Genomic DNA, 19,547 nt, shown 5'->3' with positions numbered 1-19,547 from the left:
GATCTTCAGGCATGTTCTTCCATAACATATACACATCCTACCAATCCCTAGATAATCTATGACGAAAATATTTAAAATCACCTAATATGTTATTTGTTCTCCTTCAAAGTCACCAGTTGGAATATTTAATGGTAATGAAAAATTCTAAATGTGTTCTTCTAATTTTGCACTCAGTTTTTGTATTTTAGTGTATCATTTTGCCTAAAAGTGGTTGTAGGTGTAGTCATAGAGCAGACCAGATCTCCTAAATAATAGGCCTCTCTGACTTTGGATCTTTAGATAGCATTTCACTAATCCTGCCCTTCCTCCTTTAAACCATTGCTTTACACTGATGGAGGATACATATTTGCATTGTGAACTCTTTTCAAGCAAAACCCTCCTTTTTAGCAGTGACCTGGGGCAAGGGTGCACCAAAAGAACACTCACCCTACAAACTCCCTGCAGAGGCATGGCAGGCTGAGCACAGATGATAGACAGAGGTCCCAACTTCCCTGAGCAGTGGACTCACCTCATCTTAATCCTTGCTAGTAACAGTAGCCCTCAAACCCCCGTTCAACTATTAGACTGCTGATGTTCTTGCTCCCATTTTGTTTCTGACCTCAGTGCAGATTAGTTCTTCAGAGAAGGGCAAGGCTATACTTCTGGATTTCTTACCATTATTATAATCTCTAATTTGTATTATTATTGTATGACCATAGTCAGAGCTACAACATTACATTGCCCAGTTACCCATATTTAATACTTCCTTGTTGGCATCTAGTATATAAAGTAACCAGACCCAGTCCTCTTCTATCCTGTTTTGCATCCTCAGCCTGCTTATGGTAAAAACGCAGTCTTAACAGTATTCCCTTTTACTCTTTTTGCAGAAAAAGCAGAATTTCAAAAACTAATTGTGGGAAGTGTAGATAATATAAATCAATTCTATTAGTGAGAACTCCAGCTGTTTTCTCTTTGCAGCTTTGCTTATTTAAAAAAAAAAAATAAAATCCTGCATCTATTTCATTTTCTTTGAATACTGATGTTTTGAACCACACCTCCTCCTTTCTTAGCAGAGTGGACACATGTTGTATTTTACTTATCAATATTTTAGAATATTTTTTCAATGTTTTGGATATTCAGTGCAATTCCATCCATCTCTAGCTGACTCATTTCATATTTCCCAGTTTCACTTTTCTAGCTCAGAATACACATCAGAGAAGCTGATTCTTAAGTAACACCTTTCAAAAACACCATCATCATCATCTTGATGACCAGTTCTCTTCAGGTTTATCTGCAGTTCATAGTGAATGGGGAAAACTCCTGTTCTGGTCCGTTCATTCATGTTTTCACTCTCCGTTACATTCTTGGATAGAGTCTTATGTAGATGGTTTGCCAGTTCTAAGGGTATTAGATATTTTAGTTGTTGCACTGTTGTTGCTGTCACCTACTTTTTAATTTTTCATCGGTGATCCCTGTCTTCTGACCTCTTAAGCAACTACTTCATTTGTAGCACATCATACATAGTATCAAAGTGTTCTGACCCTTTGCCATTTAGAGGGTCAGAAATTCCTGCATTACTTTTCACAGCACAGCAATTGTCCTGTAGACACTGTAGATTATTTTTCACTTTCATTCCACTACTACTTCTAAGCATAAGGAGCTGTTCTTTTCTTTTTCCTCTTAATATAGCTCTAAAGGATCTTACATTTTACTTTTAATGTTTTCTTCACTATATAGATCTGTTCTTCCAATTTCCCTGTTCTTCTGCAGAAAACCTCTCTCCACACCCTCTCTGACAGACAACTTCAACGTTTGTAAAAGGTCACTGCACTCAGTCTTCAAGGTGTGAATGTTTCTGCAGGAATTGAATATTTCTCAGTCAATTTTGAGCTGTAGGACAGTACTGTCATCTAAATGTTCAGAGAGAAAGCTGAGGCCTAGGGAGATGAGGTGACTTCCCTAAGGTCAGAAGGACATTCTGTGACACAAAACTGCAGTGAGTGCCTTACCACTGGGCTATGCCTTCTCTTTTCACAAAATTTCTTTTATGCAGAAGGTTTTGATACAAAACCTGGCTGGATTTCAGCCAGCTTTTTGAAGGTCATTCTGTATTGTCTGCAGTTCTGTCTACTTTGCAGTCCACTACTTCTGCATTTTCTCACACAACCTACAGAATATTTTCTTTCTGAGGTTATTATTTTTACTAAAACCTGGATATTCACCAGCTTTGTTTATCATACCAGATCTACATCCCAGAACTACATCTAGAATAGCTTCTGATCTTGCTTTCTATACAAAATGAGGGAGAAGACAGTCCTATGCACTCCCCTTCAGGAACAAGCACCCTTCCTTAGCAATTCTAATGCTGCTGTGTCAGTCAATGTCAGTACACTTGAAATCCCCCATGAACAGTGTTTTAGCCCTTTTTCACTAGCTTTTCTTATCTGCCTTGCTTCCTGATGTGCTTTTTTATTCTGCCCTCAAGGTTTACAGCAGTTTGCTGTGATTTTACTTTATCCATTTTTATTTTTTACTCAAACCCAAATGGACTTGGCTAAGGAAGTCAATGGGTGGGTGTAATTCTAGGTTCAGACATTTATTCTGTCCTTTGATCATATCATCATCTAGCAGCATCTCTTATTAAATCTAACTTTCTGTGATATATTAAAATAGCATTTACCCAGGTCTTTCTCTCTCACATGAGACAGTTCTACTTCTTTATCATTAATATAACATGGGTAGACATAGAATACAACTTTTTTCCTTAGCAATTTCTATCTGCTAAACATTTTTGTTGGATCCTTTTATAATACCTTCAGGCTTCTTGTATTTTATATGTGCATGCACAGATATCCATCCATTTAAAAGTCAGTTGCTTCTTCCACACACTCTTTCATAAAAACCTTGGGGCTAGTAATAATGCTTTCTGAAATAACTCAATTTATCAATCTATCTGCTGCTCCCTCAGTGAATTTAATTGTTGTTCCCTGCTGCTCACTTGTCTAGGTAATACAGCTATGTTCTGCACATATAGAACAATATGCTTAATAAGCCCAAAGATAAAGCTGGGGAAATTATTTGAAGACCTGAAGGCTAGTGTCAAAACAACAGACTCATATTTTTTCAACACCAATGGCAAATTTTAGTTTATTGATTATTTTGATTTTTGATTATTTTATTTTATTCTATTTTATTCTATTTTATTTTATTCTATTTTATTTTATTTTTTCTTAGGTATTTGAACTGGGTAGCAATATGTATTCTTTAAATTACTGTTGATGAAAAATGATTAACTATTTTGGCTGCTAGGTTATAAAAGCAATCGAAGAAGGCTATCGTTTGCCAGCACCCATGGATTGCCCAGCAGGACTACACCAGCTGATGCTGGATTGTTGGCAGAAGGAACGTGGTGAAAGGCCAAAGTTTGAGCAGATAGTTGGCATTCTGGACAAAATGATTAGAAATCCAAACAGCTTGAAAACTCCCCTGGGAACCTGTAGCAGGTAAGAAAAGCTTTAGTGTGTGTTCTTATGATGGTGCACATGGCTGGGCTCTGGATGTTCTGCTTGGTGGCTGGTTCCAGTTCACACTTATTTCATCTGTCTTTCAGTTTTTCCTTCTTTCTGTTCCCTGTTTTTCTCTTTCCTCATTTGCCCTTCTTTTTTACCATGCTAAACAAAGCCAAAAAAGGACTTTCTTAGTAAAAAAAAACACCAAAACAACAACTGAAATAAAGTACATATCGCGGAACTAACACATTTCTCAGTAAACTACTGCCTGCTCATCACTCTTTCCCCACTCTCACCACTGGTCTATGTTTTCCTTGTTTCTTAAAATCATAAAGTCTGGAGGGCAAGGATCATTTCCTACTGTGTGTTTATATAATGCATCCCTTGCCCTAGGAACTGCTACAGTAGAAATAGTAATTAACAATACTCATGCTTGGCCAACGTACCTTGACATGCTACACTCTAGATTTTTATCTTTCATTTTCTGGCTTTTAGTCCTTTCAGTGATTGCATCTCATTGTATTTCATGATGTAGTTTTTAATGGCTTCTTCATAAATTTCAGGTGAATTATTTAATCATGATAATCTTTTGATCTGCTAACAAGACCACTGTACTAGGGAACCAACTGGCCTGTGTTCTGCTCCTTATTCTTCTAGTGACTGATTTGCTGTGTGACCTTAAGACTTTGTGTCTCTGCTCTTTCCTTGTCTTTGTTTTGTCCCATCCAATTGAAAAATAGGAGTAGCTACTACTATATTTTCTAAGATGCATAAAAGAATAGCATCTTTTATTTTATTCAGCAACATAGAGACAGCTTCTGTCATGCTAGGTAATAAGGTTGATTTTTTATTGGTAACAGTAGTTCATTAGGCTGATTTTGCTCACTCTGACCTTTCATCTTTTATGTGAATAAGCTTAGGAAGTACATATCGTGAGCTGCAGAGCAGTCAGGAGCTATTCACAGAATAATCTAAACTGTGTATAAAGGCCTATTACTTTCTGCTCTCCACATTTTTAATACCCAAAACTTATTTGACTCTCACCTTGCTAAATACTCCCTGATGTTTTACTCTCTTTGGAAACAACTTACTTTCCTTTTTCCTTCTCCATAGACCAATTAGCCCTCTTCTGGACCAGAACACTCCCGATTTTACCACTTTCTGCTCCGTAGGCGAATGGTTACAAGCTATTAAGATGGAAAGATATAAGGATAATTTCACAGCAGCAGGCTACAACTCTCTTGAATCAGTTGCCAGGATGACTATTGAGTAAGTTAGTACTGGGCATGTTTAACTTGCATTTAGGGAATTTCTAGGTACAACAATACACAGTGTTCAACTCCAAAACTTTACCCTGAGTACTAACATTGTACCTGGGGGTCAAATCAGCCATTTTAGCAGCTGATGGTGTTGAATTAGAGCATCTCATGAAAGGGCAAATACCCTGCTACTTCTCTGTGGCATCACTTTTTTCCCTGCCTTTCAAACGAACTGAAATAACACGAAGGGACTAGAATGTGGCCCCTTCCAAAGCATGTATGTATAGGAAAATAACCACTTTGCCTCCACCACCTAATTGGTACCTTTTTCCCAATGTGCTCTAGGAAGATGTGGAATTTTCTTCTAATTGGCTGGGAGCTCTCTGTGTCCTGCAAGACAGGACTTTGCATCAGGATAAGTCTGTAGAAGCAAAAAAAATTTCTGAAGGCAAGCATGGCCTGTATCAGTACTGTCATCTTAAAACAGGTCTTCTTGGCACCCTGCAAACAACTTTCTTGTCCTGGTGGTTGCCAAACACATGTAATTCCTCTTAGAGAACGGTGGGTTTCTAAAAAAGTTTCTAACCCAATATTCTCAAGGTTTCAACCCTATTCTTATCTGCCTGGTGTCACTAGGGGTCTCAGCCTATAGCTTGGGAACTGTCTTCAGAGTCCACAAGCTTCTAGCATTAGTTGGGGCAGAGCTGAAACAGCTGCTCCTCATTCATTTGCATGATGGGAATGTGTCAATACACAAAGGCATCTAGGCTTCTTTAGGAAACAGACTATGATCCCCAAAATCTTGTATTTATACATAACTTTGGCCCGAAAACCACCCGAAGTATTTTACAAGAGAAGTGTCTTTGTCTTCGGGTGTCCTTAAAAGACACACCATAAGATTATCAGATAAGATTATGTAAAACATACTGACCTCCTTCTCAGATGTGGAGACCCACAGAATGTAATTGCATGACACCTGTCATGTAATTGCACTCGTTGCTGAGAGGTTGAACAGTGCCTGTATGAACTTTCCACTAATGAGCTGAGGTTACAGCGTAGCTTCCATGTCAGAACCCTGTAGTCCAAACCACTGCGTAGCTTTGACTCACAGTTGAATACCATACAATAGCAGTCTAAGTTGAAAAATTAACAATGTACGCATTTATCTTCCCCAGGGATGTGATGAGTTTAGGGATCACGTTGGTTGGTCATCAAAAGAAAATCATGAGCAGCATTCAGACTATGAGAGCACAAATGCTACATTTACACGGCACTGGCATCCAAGTGTGATAGACATTTCTCCCTTATGAGGGAGGTGACAGACTGAGAGAACAGCACTGGCCTTCAGTATATATGAAGTGCTGCTAGAAGACACTTGATTTCCTGGGTCCTTCCTGCAGTGAATAGAAGAGCTACAAGAAGCACCTACAGACTTGAACTCCTAAGTGCCACCAGAATTTATGAAAAGGGAATTAGGATCCACCAGTGGTGGCAAGGAAAACAGCAGTGACAATAAACAAAGTACTACCTGAATAAACATACAAACACCTTGAGCTCTCTAACCTCCTTTTTATCTAATAGACTTTTTAAATGTACATAAAAAATTAAAAAAGAATATATTTGTCAGATAAAAATCATGATATTATTGTTGAATTCAACAAAATATTTTCCTTAAATCTGTGATTTCTGAATCTTTTTTTAATCATTTGTGTTTATTCTTCATAAAGACTTTCTTTTAGTATGATGTTTATATCTTTGGACCTTTTTAGTGCTAATTCAATGACACATTACTACACTGGGTACCTCTGAATTTGAGTTCCTAGAAATTTAAGAAGCATGACCAAGCAGTGTATATCTATCCAAACTTTGGTATCCCTTTGTGCCATTTTCTTTTGTTAAATCAACACCGTATTGACATGGCTAGCTAATTGGCAGGGAGTCAGGAAAATGCAAGTTGCCAAGAGCTCTGATATTTTTTAAAGAATTTTTTAAGGTTATACATATGCTATCTTTTAAAAGAAAATAAAAGAGAAAAAAAAAAAGTAAGAAAAAGAGAAGCAATAATGACCCCTAAGTAGTTCTAGGCACTTTTAGCAAATTGTTTGCAAGATGATTTTAATGGACTAGAGTTAAGCTGAGATACATTCTAAGATGTAGATCTACAACTGTAAACCTGCTGAGACACAGCATTGAATGGACAAGTGATTGTAGGAATGTCTCAGAGTGTGGGTGCAGTTCTCCAGTGTTACCTAAACCATTTAATCTGAGCACATCACATTTTTTTCAGTACTCTGCATTAGCAAATCTAAGAGAAATAGCTGGTGTATATTTTCTATGAGTTTAAGCCGTATGCAGTCCAGCTGTCAGAATAAGGACATAGCTTTTATATGAGAACTGTAGAGCATGAGACAAGGGGCAGTTCAGAATTTTCAATTTTTTTACAAGCTTTTGCTGCTCTAAATGAACATGCATGTGCATGGTCACACATACGCAACAGTCATGCATCAGGAACAGAGATGCAAAGGTAGTTGCCCAATGGAATATCTTTTTACACCATTTACATATATATACATTTTGTTTGATTAAAATATTTAATTACCAGAAGCAATAATGAACAGAGTCTTTACAGATATTGCAAGAATGTCCATGAACCAGAGAGTAATGCTTTAAAAAAAAAATCTGAAAATTGTGAACTACCCCAGCAATGAAATGCTGTACTTCCAAAGAGAATTGGGCTGCTTCTATTGATTTTGATAGAGAAAGATCCCAGGGATCAGTCATAAATTGGTCTCGTTTGATAATGTGGGCATCCACACAAAAAAAATAAAAAACAAAAGAAAAACCTTGTAAATGTTCCTTTGTAAAACTTGTAAATTTTATTTATACTGTCTTGTTTTGTACACACATTTATGTGTAGTGAGCTCTGAATACATTGAAAATGCACTATATTTTTCTATTTTACTTGCAGAGCATCACAAGCAAACATGTATATTCAGTGCTACATAATGTGTTTTCCCACATTTAGGACCAAAGATAGTTATCAAAAACTTAAATGCATCCTTTTCCCCTCCCTTCTTTTTTCTATCCCTTTTTAGATCACTGTACAGTGTTATATTTGTCATTTTATTTATTTGTTTCACTAGAAAAATCAGTTTGGTTATACTAATTTCTTGTCCCACCAACCTTTGTTGAAGAAAATCTGTAAAAAGCTTTTAACTAGCATAATCCCGATACACAGACACTTCCATTTGTAATCTTTGTAATAGACTGTAAATATATTTTTGGAACTATAATGCAATGTGCATAAGGGTTATTTTTCAGTGTCCATATATGATTGTTTATACAATTCACAGCACTTTACAGTCATGCTGAGAAGCCTAATTTATTGCCTGGATTTGGGCAGAGTAAGAAAAAATGGTGACTATTCTTATTTCATATTAGATTGTCATTCAGTCGTAACAGAGTTATTTTCACGTATGCAGCTCAAGCTGGTTTTTTAACTATTGAAATTAATTTTCTGAAAAATCTGGAGTAAGACGCAGAGTAGACTGCATGCCCAATATTGGAAAAAGTGCACGCAAGCACTCGGCCAAGGCACTTCAAGTAGCCATTAGAACACAATTAAAAAATACACAGCTAATAAACATCCATTTTGTGTTATAACAAATGCTAAGTGCCTCACTACTGGGGTGAGCATCTGTGGGCAGCTGGGCAGGGTGCTTGACAGACTTGTTGCTGCTTTAGGCACCCAGCTAGGAATTTAGGAGTCTTTAAGTTCAGACACCTGCTTCCTTATAAATCTCGGCTACTGTTTCTAAGGGCTTGGTCATCAAAGGTGTGATGCAGCAATGCTGGTGTTGCTGAGAACCTACAAACCCTAAATGCAAAAGAATTGAGGCCAGGCTTCACCTTTAGGACTTGTTTGATATTCTGAAGCACAGAGGCCTCGAAGCATGTGTGGTGATTTGGGCTCACGCATGTACAAGTGAGGGCCCTAATGGTATTTCTTCCTTAATTTTCCTGGTTTGATTTAAGCCATCTTCTTTGAATAGTAAATATATTTTAGCATTCATCTATATACCTTGACTGCCTTAATGTTGCCACAGATTTTTACACATTTGAGAGTGGTAGAGTAGACCCAGAAAGCACAATCGCGATCAACCGCAATCAATCAGATAACTTATCTACATGTACAGATCATTACTGCAATTTAGAGCACATGCATGTAAATGGATTTGTAGCTGGTAGAGCAGCAAAATATTGACATTGGTTACAGTTCCCCAGGTTTCAGAAAACACAGTCCAGGGTAAGAAAAAAGTGCCAGAGAAAGTTGATTTTCATGGGAGGAACGGAAGAATAAGTTGGGTCACAAGGAGAATGAAAGGCTAAATGATGAAAAAAAAGAAAAATTCAGTTCTGGCTTTATTTCAAAGAATTTGGACATTGTGCATTGCTAATGACAGATTATCAGGCTGTCAGTGAAACTCATATTTCTTGACTTTATTCATCTGCAAGCATCTAGAAGAGAGATGCCTAAAAAAAAGCAGGATGAATCTCCCTCTGGGAATGCTTATCTCTATTAGATGTAGAGGGAAGCCAGATGATTAGCTTAAATTAGGCATCTAATATCTATACAGCTAAAGTTAGGTGAAGTGATTCCTACCCTGTGTGTCCTTGGCTGCTACAGTTTTCCTTGTAAGCCGAGTGTCACAGAGAGGCAGCTCCTCCACTGCTGGTATATCCCAGAATGTATTTAAACTGGGCTTTATTACAGAGAGAGGTGATTTATTATTATTATTATTATTCAGAGACTTGTAACAGGCCATCTAAATGCTTTTTGTATGTGGATACCAATTATTGAAAATTTTTGTGATTGTTCTGAGGAAGACCCACCTAGTAAATTACAGTTATTTAATATTTTAAATAATCAGAAATATTTGCTGACATACTGCTTTAGTCCAGAGGTTATGTGATCAGATATGATAGTTGCTGTTTGCAAAACCATGTTTATCTAAAGCCTTGTCATGTAAAATCTCCAGGAGGCAAAGATGCTTCAATGTATCTCAAATTGAATGTTGCCCTTAATATCTCAATAATTGAGCTCTGTCTGTATTATTTTCAATTTTAAATGAGGTTTTTTATATTTGTTTAAGCTTGAATTATCTGGCAGCCACTGAGGGAGTTTGAAAAAGTGATTTTAAATTAAATTTGCTTTTTTCCACTGATAGTAATATACGATGAATAGTTTCCACTGTTTTGAATGTTACAAATCTATTGCTTTAATGTGGGGGATGAATGGGGTTTATTTTTGTTTTGTTGTTGGTATTTTTTTACATTTATTGGTTAGTAGTTGAAATAAAAAAAAATAACAATTTGTTCTTAATTTTCTAAGTAATTCATATATAGCAATTTTGAGAATGATTTAAATTCCATGACGTTTGGGTTACTGCTGGGAGGATGACCATGTCACTACAGCCATAATGCCAGGTGATACAGAAACACCCTGCCACAAGGGCAGGTTCAGCCAACATTCTGTTGCCAAGTAATGATATGAAGCAATTCACTGGCTGTGTGAAAGAAGCGAAGGACAACTCAGCCAAAAAATGGTCATTTCACCTTCTAAAACTATGTTTGTGACATGTTAGAGCTAAAACATTTCTAATTAATTGCTTCCCTGCATGTGGTTTAAAATTTATGTGCTCATGATTTGCATTTTGTCTTTGGTGAATTTTTTTTGTTGGTTGGGCTGTTTCTCTTATTTGTTTTATTTTAAACAAGTGACATTTGAGGGTCTCATGGAAGAGAACAGATCCTGTACAGAATGACAAGTGCTGGTTTAGAAAAGTGTAATACAAATTCTTGCCCGTGAGCCATTCTGGCAGCAGGTGCTGCAGGGGTATTCAGAGAGTTGGTGCTGTGATTTGCTGAGCAACTATCACAACAGGTTTTCTCCATCTTCAAGACCTGTTAGGATTGTACTTCTGATCAATTAACTGATATATGGAAACAGGTGAATTTTTTCCCCACTAACTTGAAATGGACCTACATTTGGTAGATTTGAGATTTCCAAGACTACTCAAAAGGCTTACTCTAAAACGAATTTCTAGTAAAACAAGAAATCCTGGGCTGCAGCCTGTATTTTTTCTTGTATTCTCTTAAGAGTTTCAAATGTAGCCAACAATTACTTTTAAACAGAGATCTTTACTGTTTGCATAGAGTAGCCCTCTGTTTACTAGGAAATAGGCAATTCTGCAATTAAAGTTCTTGCAAAAATGGATTGGAGAGGAAATACAATGGTTTGGGGGAAAAAAATAAAAAGAAAAACCTCATCTTACAAATGGACTGTGAAACCCAAAATATAACAGTGCTCCCCATTTTTGTAACACAGGAATTTGAAAAATATAAAGGATTAAACCACAGGCATAAAAACTGCAATATCCTGATGAAAGAGTTGTGGCAGAATGCAAGCTAATTTTGTGAGAGTTTTCCCTCTGGATTTGGTTATTTTTTTGAGATTTTTAAGTTACAATAATTGATACATGCATTTAGAGCCAAATCTGTTGGGACAGGCCAAGGGATAAAATTTGAATGTCTACAATATCCACGAAATTCTCAGAGCACTTTCAGGGTAGGCAAGGTTTAGGCAGTTTGAAAGTGAAAGGAGTGATATGTACACCCTGTACGTTGCATCCAACAAGATTATGAAAGGTTAGAAATTATGGATGAAAACCCTCACTTTGGTACATGGTGAGAAGTCAGAAGATGGGAGGGAGTGGAAAGAGAGCTGTGAAGTCATTCACAGTGTCTGAGTCAAAGTTGTAGGGATCCACAAGACATTTCTGGCAGGGGAGTTAAGGAGTGTGAAGATTTTTTAAGTAAAGAGACACTGTTAGTATAATATACCTAATAATGAAGTGTGGAGTGGTTTCAGTACTCTGATTTTTCCTCAGGCCAGATTGGAATTTGTCAAAGAGACTAAATTGAGACAGATGGGAAAGCAACTGGTAATACACAACTCATTCAAGCAGACTTGAAATCGAGACATGAAAGGAGAATTTTACAATAAAAGCTTGAAAATAAGACATGAACTGTGATGGTATTTACTTTCAGATGATTTTAGAGTAGCTCTCTTTAAGTCTTGTATAGTGATAGCAGATTTTAGCACTTATACCATACAAATTGGGTGAAATTAATGTCTAATTAAAGTGACCAAAAAAGAACCACAAGTTAAAAAATAACTAATGTCTTGATAGACTATGAAAAAATATGTGATACAGCCAGGCAAAGCTTGTGTAGCCAGCCAAATGAATCTTGGATAAAACAAGACATAATGCCTGGTGCCAGAAGAGCTAAATCAGGAATAGAAAATCTATTCATCCATGGACCAAGGCTTCTGCATTTAATTGCACCAAATAACCAATTGTAGAGCTGTGCTGCTAATAAGAATTAATAATAAAAAACTACCACTTAGACATCCTCTGATGAATCATAACATGGCTAACACCGAAAAACACACACAGGGCTTCGAGCCATAGCTGTGCCAAAAGACTTTTACGTGTGCTACTGGTATTAGAGTTCCATGACTCTGAGTATGTCAAGTCATTTGCAGACTGGAGACATTATAGCCCCAAACCCATAACTAAAGCCTTCCTTTTTTGTGCCAAAACAAAACAGAAGGAATGATGAGAGTCTGTAGGATTGAACAAGTGCAGTAGAAATTATCTTGTGATTATGTTGCCCAGAGATGTAGAGTCTCTCTCACTGGAGATATTCAAGAACCATCTGGATGCAGTTGTGTTCCGTGTGCTCTAGGATGACCCTGCTTGAGCAGTGAGGTTGGAACAGATGACCCAGTGTGATCCCTTCCAACCTGACCCATGCTGTGATTCTGTGATTGCTTCCTTAGAATTATGAAGAAAACCATGAATTTATATTAAGGAACAAACTTCCTGATCCAAAGATACAGTCTCACTGAGAAGAAAAAACATCCATTATTTTTACGTAAACATTCAAACCTGGCTTGCAAGAGGCTAAACTGAATGATAGATAGGTAGGTAGGTAGATAGATAGATAGATAGATAGATAGATAGATAGATAGACAGACAGAATGTATCCACATTGATCCCTCTCATTTCATGTCTGTAGAAACATTACTCGGGCAATTTCTTGACTGTTGTTCAACCTGTGTTACTATGCTAACTTCCACTGGCTTCCTGAAGGGCTGCATGTCCATTTTAACATGTCTGCTGTAAAATGTTTTCATTTCCCTTTCTCAGGGACAAACAGCCTTTGCCAAGAACACGTGTAGCTTAACAACACGAAGGTGCAGGAATCTCAGATTTGTTCTCTCCAGCATGTTCTTTTCAGTCATAGTCGTAAATCAAATGTGTTGTTCTCCTGATGTTTCACATAGTACATTGCACAAGAAATCTGATTTGCCTGGAAGAAACTTAGTAAAATCACCCAGATACTTCCTGAAGGCCACTCAGAAATGGCATTTTTTAAGTGATTGGATGATTAGGATTTTGTTCAGAAAGTGAAAGAGTTGCAGAGCTCTTGCCCTCAGGCCATTTCATTCCAGGTCTCTCTCCTGATGTGTTTACTGGATGAGCCTGTTAAGTCGTCCCTTATATTAATCTATACAAAATAGCAGTGTCTCCTTTGCCACTAGACAATATTACCCTCATGGGCTGCTGGAGAAAAGACAGGGTTAGATTAAAATCCAGGCCAATATGCCTACCTGAAGAAACTGGGCCAGCAAGGCACAGAGAGGTATTCCTAATGAGGATTCTCCTTTAATATTACTGGGCCTTACCCACTTAGTGCTGTGGAGAAATGATTCATTGCTGTTGAGGCGGGAAAAGCTGCTCTTTACTACATAGTTTCCCTATACTTCAGTTCATCCACTGCCAATAGCAGGAATGGAGGCAGGGAAGGAGAATAAAAAACAGCTTTCAGGCATTTCTTTGTAGTGCTCTTTTCAAGAGAAATAATTATCTCAATGCCTACATTACCTAAATTTGTGAAAGAGGCGAATCCTCTTTTATGCCTTTTGCTTGCTGGCAAAAGCATCCCAATTAGGCTGTGTGCTCTTTGTTGCAAGTCTCAGCCACAAGCTGCCTCCTATGCCATGAAACTGCTTTCCTAACAGCAGGATGACTCCCAGGCAGTACCTTTCTTGCTTGAATGTCCCAACACCAAATTCCCTCTGCAGTTGTCCATGTTTGTTACCTTGTGCAGAGCTGCCTTTGAGGGATATTTTCTCAGCCATGAGGTAGGAAGCTATTTGTAGCACTATGCTCCACTTCAATTTCTCCCCAGCTGGCATCAGTCATTAACACTTACCTAGCAGCACCCATACTTCCCTGCAGGGTAAGTAGAAGATGATTGTGAGGAAGAAATATTTACTACCCAGCAACAACAAAAGCAATGTTTATCTACAACCAACAAACTATGAGTCAGGGAGACCATTCTTAAGTGCAGAAGTCATTAGTGTTGGTCACAACAAATCAAAGCAAACAAGAAAAAGAAGTGTGTTTATCGTGGGGGGAATTGTTGAATACGGAAGAGCAGAATGTCAGGCTTACATGGAATGCCCAGTTAACACCAGTGTTACAAGCTAATGGAGTGTATTTAAAATAATGTCAAAATCTTTCTGCTGGCAGTGCAATCTAAGGGGAAACTGAATGGCAAAAAAAAAAAAAAAAAAAACCAAAAACCACCTAGTGAAGGGATTATGTCAGGAAAGCAAGAGAAAAGAGTTACTTTTTGTGATTTTTACACTCCTCACTATGAATGGGGGGAAAGTCTCTTCACATTCATTTGTACTGTTATAAACATTTCTTATGGATTTTATGGCATTAATATAGCTGGATTGTTGAAAATCGTATGAAAACTAATGCTTGACCTGTGTCATCTGCTTCTGAATTATTTGCTGAAAAAGCAAGAAGATACACCTTAGAAATATTACCTGTTTTCAGTATAGCAAAGTATCTTAATAATCATTTAGAAGGGAAGAAAAATCTGTATAAAGTAAGCCTTTAAAGTAGCTAATACCATTTTTACATTTGTATATTTTTAGTAGGATTGTGCAAAGCTGAATTTATCTTTTTTTTAACATCAGATGCTGTCAAGTTATTTAAATTTAAGATTACATACATATACACATACAGAATATATATATATATGCATATATATATATATATATATATATATACACAGAAGCCAGATATCTTAGCAAAGGCTTATGTATGTGCAAATGTGTCATTGAACCATTGCAGCATACTTTTGCAAAACAGTATATTATATTTGTTAGTGCTTAGACCTAAGTTCTATTGTGTTGTTGCTATTGTTTTTAATTTAAAGCACCTTTTGGTGACAGAAGTCCTTGTTAGCTAAGGTCAGTGAGCATTAGTGTGAATATGATGTAAATTGGTAGAAGCTGTTTGCTGCAAGTAGGAAGATATCTCACAGAGATGACATCCAGCTGTTACTGGGCTCACTTTCTCTCCTTTTTTAGCATAAATGCTGGAACAAGACAACAGACTGACTCCCCTCATGCTTATTGATAGCTGAATCATGGCTATCCATGGTTCAGGAGGGTGATGGACAGACAGGACAATACCTGTCTGGCATCCTTATGGATAAGGCTCACCTTATTTTCCTGTGATTTGATGAATGGCCTACTTTTCTGGAAATTGTGGAACTGTTACATATCTCTTGGGTGATAAAAGCATAGAAAGACTAAGGTTGACTCCACACTACTGGACTGTGGGAAGATATTACAAAAAGGCAAACATGATATTTTCAACCTCTAAAAAGGGTTGGTGTGAGAAAGGAGAGACTTGTATATTGGCATTCATATGTTACCAGACACTTTGAGCTGCAGCTGTTTGCCTGGGAAAAGGTTGGTTAGGAAAAACCTAGTCCAAAATTACCTCTGAAGTTACTTCCTGTACTGTACAATCCCTTCCCTTCCTGATGCACCTTTCCTTTTCAGAAATTCCCTCCTTCTTCCTCTGAAAATCTTGTTTATGACACTTCTGTGGGAATGAGGGGACTGTTTTTCTGAGTAAAATGGAGATTTTTCTTGGAAGACATTGAGTGGCCTTCTTTTCCCAGAAGAGCTAGTATCTCAGTCTGCAGGCACCACACTTTGCCATATCATTCTGACGCTGCTCAACTATTAGATAAAGTGCATGTGATCTCTTTGATCCTTCTTTACATGTATCTCCTCTTGAAAGGATGAATTTAGAGATCTAATTTCAGAGAAGGTTAGAGGCTGTGAATCCCTGACACATCCTGATTTAGTGTTGGCATACATGATAGCTTAACCAGGGCACTCTGAGAGCTAGCTCTCATGGGGTTTCCTTTATGTGGAAGTCACAGCATGGGTGGTAACTTTTGCACGTTTTCTCTCATTATTGATTTTGGATATGGCCTTGGTGTGTACCAGAGACTGGATAAATAAGTGCTAAATTCAGCCATACAGATGCAGCAACCAAGAACTGAAGCCCTATCCTCACTTCAGAGGCTTTATCTACTATGTTTGATTGGCCTTCAGTTTCTCCAAACCGTTTTAGGTTTCCATCTCTTTCCAGGAAGATAGACTGTCTAATTCAAACCATATGGGACAGCATGGCAGCTAGAAATGAGCCATTATGATACTGAGTAGCTGGGTCCTAGTGATGCAAGGAAATTATCTCACTGATTTGCCATGTGTTGCACAGGGATCCTCATCTCCCATTTGTTGATGATTCATTCTTGTTTCATTCATGCTGTTCTCTCACCTGGGCAGTGAGAACTATTGGCAGCCTAGAGTAAAGCAGTGCCACAGTCCAGGGTGGCCCTGTACCCTATTTCATTAATCTCTTGATCTGGAGATCTTCGTTTTGGTGCTACCTAAAAAATGTCAGGAGAGAGAGAGCCAATACAAATATAACTTGAGATTTTAAATACCTATGCATCAAAGTGACATTTTTGACTACCATTTACGTTTAGCTTTGAATAAATTCACCTGTCAATCATTTTTACTAATTCAAAGGCTTACTTGTCTTCAAAATACTAAAAGGACTTATCAGAGTAGAAAAGTTCTTCCTTTTTGAAAAGATTTCTCCTCAGAGTGTGTCGGGGTCCACTTTTTGATTAATTATTTTCTCATGCATTCCATGCATTACTAGGGCTTCAAAGGGCAGGTGCAAAAAAATCTGTAGAAATGGGGTTTAGCTTAGTTAATACCTTCCCTTCATGTAAAATTAGTCCCTAGGACACTTTACTAGAGATAGAAGAAAACTTTCTGTCCCTTCATCAGATTGCTTCCTCTAGCTCTTCTTTTTGTTTGTTACACCTCAGATATTATGGCTATTAATAATATCAGATCCTCTGCTCAGTTTATCATCTTGCTCCCATTTTTTCCACTTTGGTGACAGAGATGTATGGCATGCAATGATGTGTTAATATCCCTTTTGTCTTGAATGAGTCTCTTCCCTTTAATTCACACTGTTAAATAATATAACCCATGTGCTGGAATGACAGATACTACTTTGGAAGCAGCTATAAGTATATTGGTTGGTATAGCAGGGGGACATTCCTCTGATAGTTTATTTTTCTTTAGTATTAGTGTTGCATTGGCTTGTCTCACTGTCTATAACAAATTGCTTTTCTCCCAGGAATTTTCAAATAATTTAGTTAAGAGATTCCTAGCAACATGTAAAATAATTTCCATTCAGTTCTGGCCTACATCCATTAGTGCTAAAGCTATATTGTTTAGAGATTTCATATGACTAGTCTGTCACTAAATGTACAGTAAAATCCACATCTTATTTTTTCCTTTTCTTTTTTAAGCTCTGGGGTTTTTTTTGTTTGGGCTTTTTATCAGAACAAGTAAAATAACCATTGTCTTCAGGTGCCTAATATCATATAATGACTGAGATGAGTCAGGTAAAATGTTTTATAAGATTCTTCAGCCATACTAAGAGCTTCTGATAATATTGGGCTAAGGGAGAGCCTACTTTTATTAGCTTACATGCTAGAATCTATCTGCCTTCTGTATGCTTTTTTAATTAAGCAGAGTTAAATTGAACACACCCATTCCACCCTTGTCCTGCTTCTCTGTTTCAAACAGTTATTTACATCTTCTCCTGGTACTTGATTTTATATCCTAATCCCCATCTGAAAAACTGCACCTCATTCATTTATTTCCTTTGTTTCCAATACTGAAATTACCAAGTATAACCCTGTGACTCATTGAGATCCAACGTGAAACACAACTACATTTCCTTCATGTTGGAGGTGTTTGCTTGAGAATTTTTGAGTTTATTGATGTTTACCTACCCAGTCAATGAGAATTTTTGTCAAATAGTGGTGTATACATGGCAATGAAAATGATAGTGTAATTTGCCTCTATTACTTCCTGATATCAGGATTCTGCTGCACTGCAAATTTCATATCTGTTGTTATTATTTGTTTGACAGAATCAAAAACATGCCAGGTGCTTTGCAAAACAGAGAACAAGAAAAATCCCTTTCCAGAAGAGATGACAGCCTGAATAGAAATGGCATAATGGCAGGAGACAAAGGAAGCAGAAAGGGGAAGCAAAACAAGAGTTATAACCATAAGATCATGAGATTGGTTTGGAGGCACAGTGATCGCTATGAGGCATTTTTTTAAAGCCCATAAGGACTGTAGTTGGGATTAGAAAATGGAAATGTAGAAAAGAAGCATGGAAAGGAATGGAGAAGAAGGGAGGAACAGACTGGCAACAGGAGGAAGAGTAAACAGAGGTGTGTGGGAGAGGCCAGAACACACATCTGACAAACTGAGGATTATGACTAATGACAAGGATGAAAGACCACATCTGAAGAGCATGATGATTTCAGGAGGATGGCGAAGCAGGACATGGCGATGCTGCTAGGGAGAGAAGAGCCAGCAAAGCTGCCCTGGAAGCCTGCCCTGGAAGCTCCTCACGCTAACATAACCCTGCTTCCCCATCTTCTTTCTAGCTCCCCTCTTATACATAAAATATGTATATAGAAGAGCAAAGGAGAAGGAGAAGCAGCTAAATAAACTTTTCCAAAGATCCTGCTGGGGAAGAAGTTTAAGTGTGATGATACAGATTTACTCCTACTGATACTGCTTGCGGTAGCAAGAGGCAGAGAGCATTCTGTTAGTCATACTCCTGCAGATGAATCTATGTGAGTCTTTGCCTCTGCTTACAAATAGGCCTTGTTGAGAAATATTCAGCAAAATTATAATACTCCAGCCAATCTGGGACATTTTAAAATGTCCTTTCATTCTAGAACAGAAAGAAATTATACCACTCACAGTGAAATGGAAACAGGAAAGAAGACTATTTTAACAGTTTTTTGTTTTCTTTTTCTTAAAATGCTGAAAATAATCATTTCAGTATTACAGAAAAATATAAGGGGATTTTGCTCATTGTGAAAAAAATACATATTATGACTTTTCATGAAATTTCTGATAAAATTGGGAATTATTTTAATTATGTAGGACTGGTTTTTCTGTTGTGTTTTTTTTAGAAAATTGGTATTTTTAGAAGGAAACAGGAAAATTGCCATGTTTGGTCTGTCAGACATTTTAAAATACCCTGATTTCCAAGGTAAGAATTCCTCAGGAGTAGGAAAGCTGAAAAGTGGCCAGTCTAATCTCTTCCTCACTTCCTTCTCCTCTGCTTCTGATCAGACATGTCTAATGATTAGTCTGCAAAGAGCAAAGCCAGTTTCTATGTCTCCCTGAGAAATGGCATTTTGCCAACTACTTTAAAAATTTTTAACTGGATCTA

The 19,547-nt window shown here is 37.4% G+C and overlaps 1 protein-coding gene across 2 annotated transcripts in view; it reads left to right on the top strand.

Annotated features, from left to right (window-relative positions):
- The window catches only part of EPHA7 (EPH receptor A7), a 162,852-nt gene extending 144,348 nt beyond the window's left edge, over nt 1-18,504 (top strand). The window contains exons 15-17 of one of the 2 annotated variants that reach the window (XM_041478116.1): nt 3,289-3,482; nt 4,602-4,757; nt 18,220-18,504. In XM_041478116.1, the coding sequence (XP_041334050.1) occupies nt 3,289-3,482; nt 4,602-4,757; nt 18,220-18,415 (546 nt within the window). In that variant the 3' untranslated portion in view covers nt 18,416-18,504. Of the gene's footprint in view, nt 1-3,288; nt 3,483-4,601; nt 4,758-5,922; nt 8,041-18,219 lie in introns of those variants that run through there. The other variant, XM_041478115.1, reaches the window with a different exon arrangement.
- Nucleotides 18,505-19,547: the final 1,043 nt, after the last annotated feature.

Source organism: Pyrgilauda ruficollis, unplaced genomic scaffold (assembly GCF_017590135.1).
Source record: "Pyrgilauda ruficollis isolate IOZ18807 unplaced genomic scaffold, ASM1759013v1 scaffold43, whole genome shotgun sequence".
NCBI lineage: Eukaryota > Metazoa > Chordata > Aves > Passeriformes > Passeridae > Pyrgilauda > Pyrgilauda ruficollis.
This window is presented reverse-complemented; position numbering and strand designations above follow the sequence as displayed.